This window comes from Hyposmocoma kahamanoa, unplaced genomic scaffold (assembly GCF_003589595.1).
Source record: "Hyposmocoma kahamanoa isolate Upper Pololo Valley unplaced genomic scaffold, ASM358959v1 95, whole genome shotgun sequence".
NCBI lineage: Eukaryota > Metazoa > Arthropoda > Insecta > Lepidoptera > Cosmopterigidae > Hyposmocoma > Hyposmocoma kahamanoa.
In genome coordinates this window covers 11,468,801-11,470,807 of record NW_020654972.1, presented here as the reverse complement: position 1 = coordinate 11,470,807, position 2,007 = coordinate 11,468,801, and the positions used below count along the sequence as shown (strand labels likewise).

The 2,007-nt window shown below is 36.9% G+C and overlaps 1 protein-coding gene across 1 annotated transcript; it reads left to right on the top strand.

The window, feature by feature from the left end:
• The first annotated feature begins 400 nt into the window (after positions 1-400).
• LOC113238170 (tetra-peptide repeat homeobox protein 1-like) lies at positions 401-1,612 on the top strand. Its single transcript, XM_026474932.1, has 2 exons — positions 401-523; positions 767-1,612. Exons 1-2 carry the CDS (start codon positions 509-511, stop codon positions 1,304-1,306), a joined length of 555 nt encoding a protein of 184 aa, XP_026330717.1. The 5' UTR covers positions 401-508; the 3' UTR covers positions 1,307-1,612.
• Positions 1,613-2,007: the final 395 nt, after the last annotated feature.

Sequence of the window (2,007 nt, the reverse complement as noted above, 5' to 3'; positions counted from 1 at the left end):
TCTATCATACTCTTTAGAAACACGATTAACTGTAGTTTCTTCGATAGAAAAAATCCGACGTTATCTCTAAAAAACATAACAACTACTAATGGTTAGTACGGCGTAAATCAGGGAAGGTTTTTTAGGAGCTTGTATAACGTATAACTCCGTTTTCAAAATGTGTATTTGTAGTAATAATATGAAAAAGAAAACCGCCAGCATTCCCCCCGATCCGCTTTAGTCCGGCTTGCCGTCAGACGTGAAGCCGTAACTTTACGAAATTATCACCGGATAATTAGAGGGTTGGTCTTCAACCTCACGGCAATTGCGTAAAACACTAAGGTATATTTAGATGGTAAGTATCCGCTCTATATAAATCTATTGGCGCTTTCTTCGTAGGGTTGTAAGTAGTGTAAACAGACCCGATTTCCGCAGTGTGTCTGCTAGACTGCCACACATGTTATAAATACCTCATTTTCCTGCTGGCGACCACTTTCCTTCCTTGCCGCAACATACACGGACTTAGAAAATGGGACGACGACTTGTGAGTAGATTATTTGGTAATTTAGAATAATCAATTCATCTCTTATTTAGGGAATTTTATTTAAAGTTAAATTTACGAGTATCCAAAGTTGATATAGACAAATTTGTTTCTGTGTACGAAACGCCTGAAAGTATTTAAAATGCAAAATGTCAAAATAAAACACTTGCTCAATGCCTTAATATTTTTTCAGTGTCTTCGATATATTGTTTGCATTTTATTGACCTCTGATAATAATCGTTACAGATAATCCTACTCATCTACACAACTCAAGTACTTACGGATCAAACAAAGCGAGATGCGTCACACGTACCAACACGACATACTGTCTCCGAATTATACAACAGGGTACCAATCCCAGTTCCACAAGCAATACCAATTGCAATACCGAGACCTGTACCATATCCAGTCCACATAGGTGTACCAGTCGATCAACCTCGCCCTGTACCTGTAGCGGTACCTCACCCAGTCGCCCACTTCGTACCACGTCCAGTAGCGGTACCTATAGATAGGCCATTCCCGTATCCAATAGCTCATCCTGTACCAGTGACGATTACTCAAGGAGTGGGAATACCAGTGCCACAACCGTATGCAATAAGTATACCAGCCCCAGTACCTGTTAGGGTACCATATCCAGTACCAGTCCATGCGCCAGTGGTGGCGCATTACCCAGACTTGACGCATCAATCGGTCAGTCAACCTGTTGCGCATAGCGCGGCTGGTGAGTCAAGTTATGGTGACACTGTGGTGGAATCTCATGGGCATGCTATTCAACATCCTTATTAATGATAATTGAAGTTTTTTTAGTATTGACATACCCATTTCGTCATTAATGCGTATAAAATGTCTTTTTTTATCGTTTATTTTCTAAACAGTCCGAAGTATACGTTGTTTCATATTAATTTTAGAAACATACTATAGAAAGAAACAGGACTACAATTTGAGACAATAATTTGTAATAATTTGTCACCAATACATTAAAATTTCAATAAATAATACGCATACTCAAAATAATTAATCAGTTCCGAGAAGTTACGGGATTTTTAAAAGGTAATGTTCACGTTATTCTTCAGTTTAGTTAAATTGACTCTCTCAAGTCCGATCACAGTTAATGATCGTTACTTTTTAAGTTGATTGTTTTACGTTTTGTTTTTTTGCATGTAAAAGTGTTAGTAAATGTTGCGACTCTGTAACTAAATAAACTATGTAGGCCTAGTACGGTTTACTTACACCAGCACTGGTTTCTTTTTCAATGTATGACAATGATTTATATTATCAAGTTTTACTACATACATACATTGATAATACTGATAATATTGATAATATTCATTACACAGTAAATATTATCAAGTTTTACTATCACAATCCACAATACTAATTCATTTTTGTGAAATTACTCCACTAGTTTGTTCTAGTTGATACAAAAATCGAACACTAAGGAAATACCTTCAATTTGACAGAGGATCTGTGTCTGTATGCCAATCTAG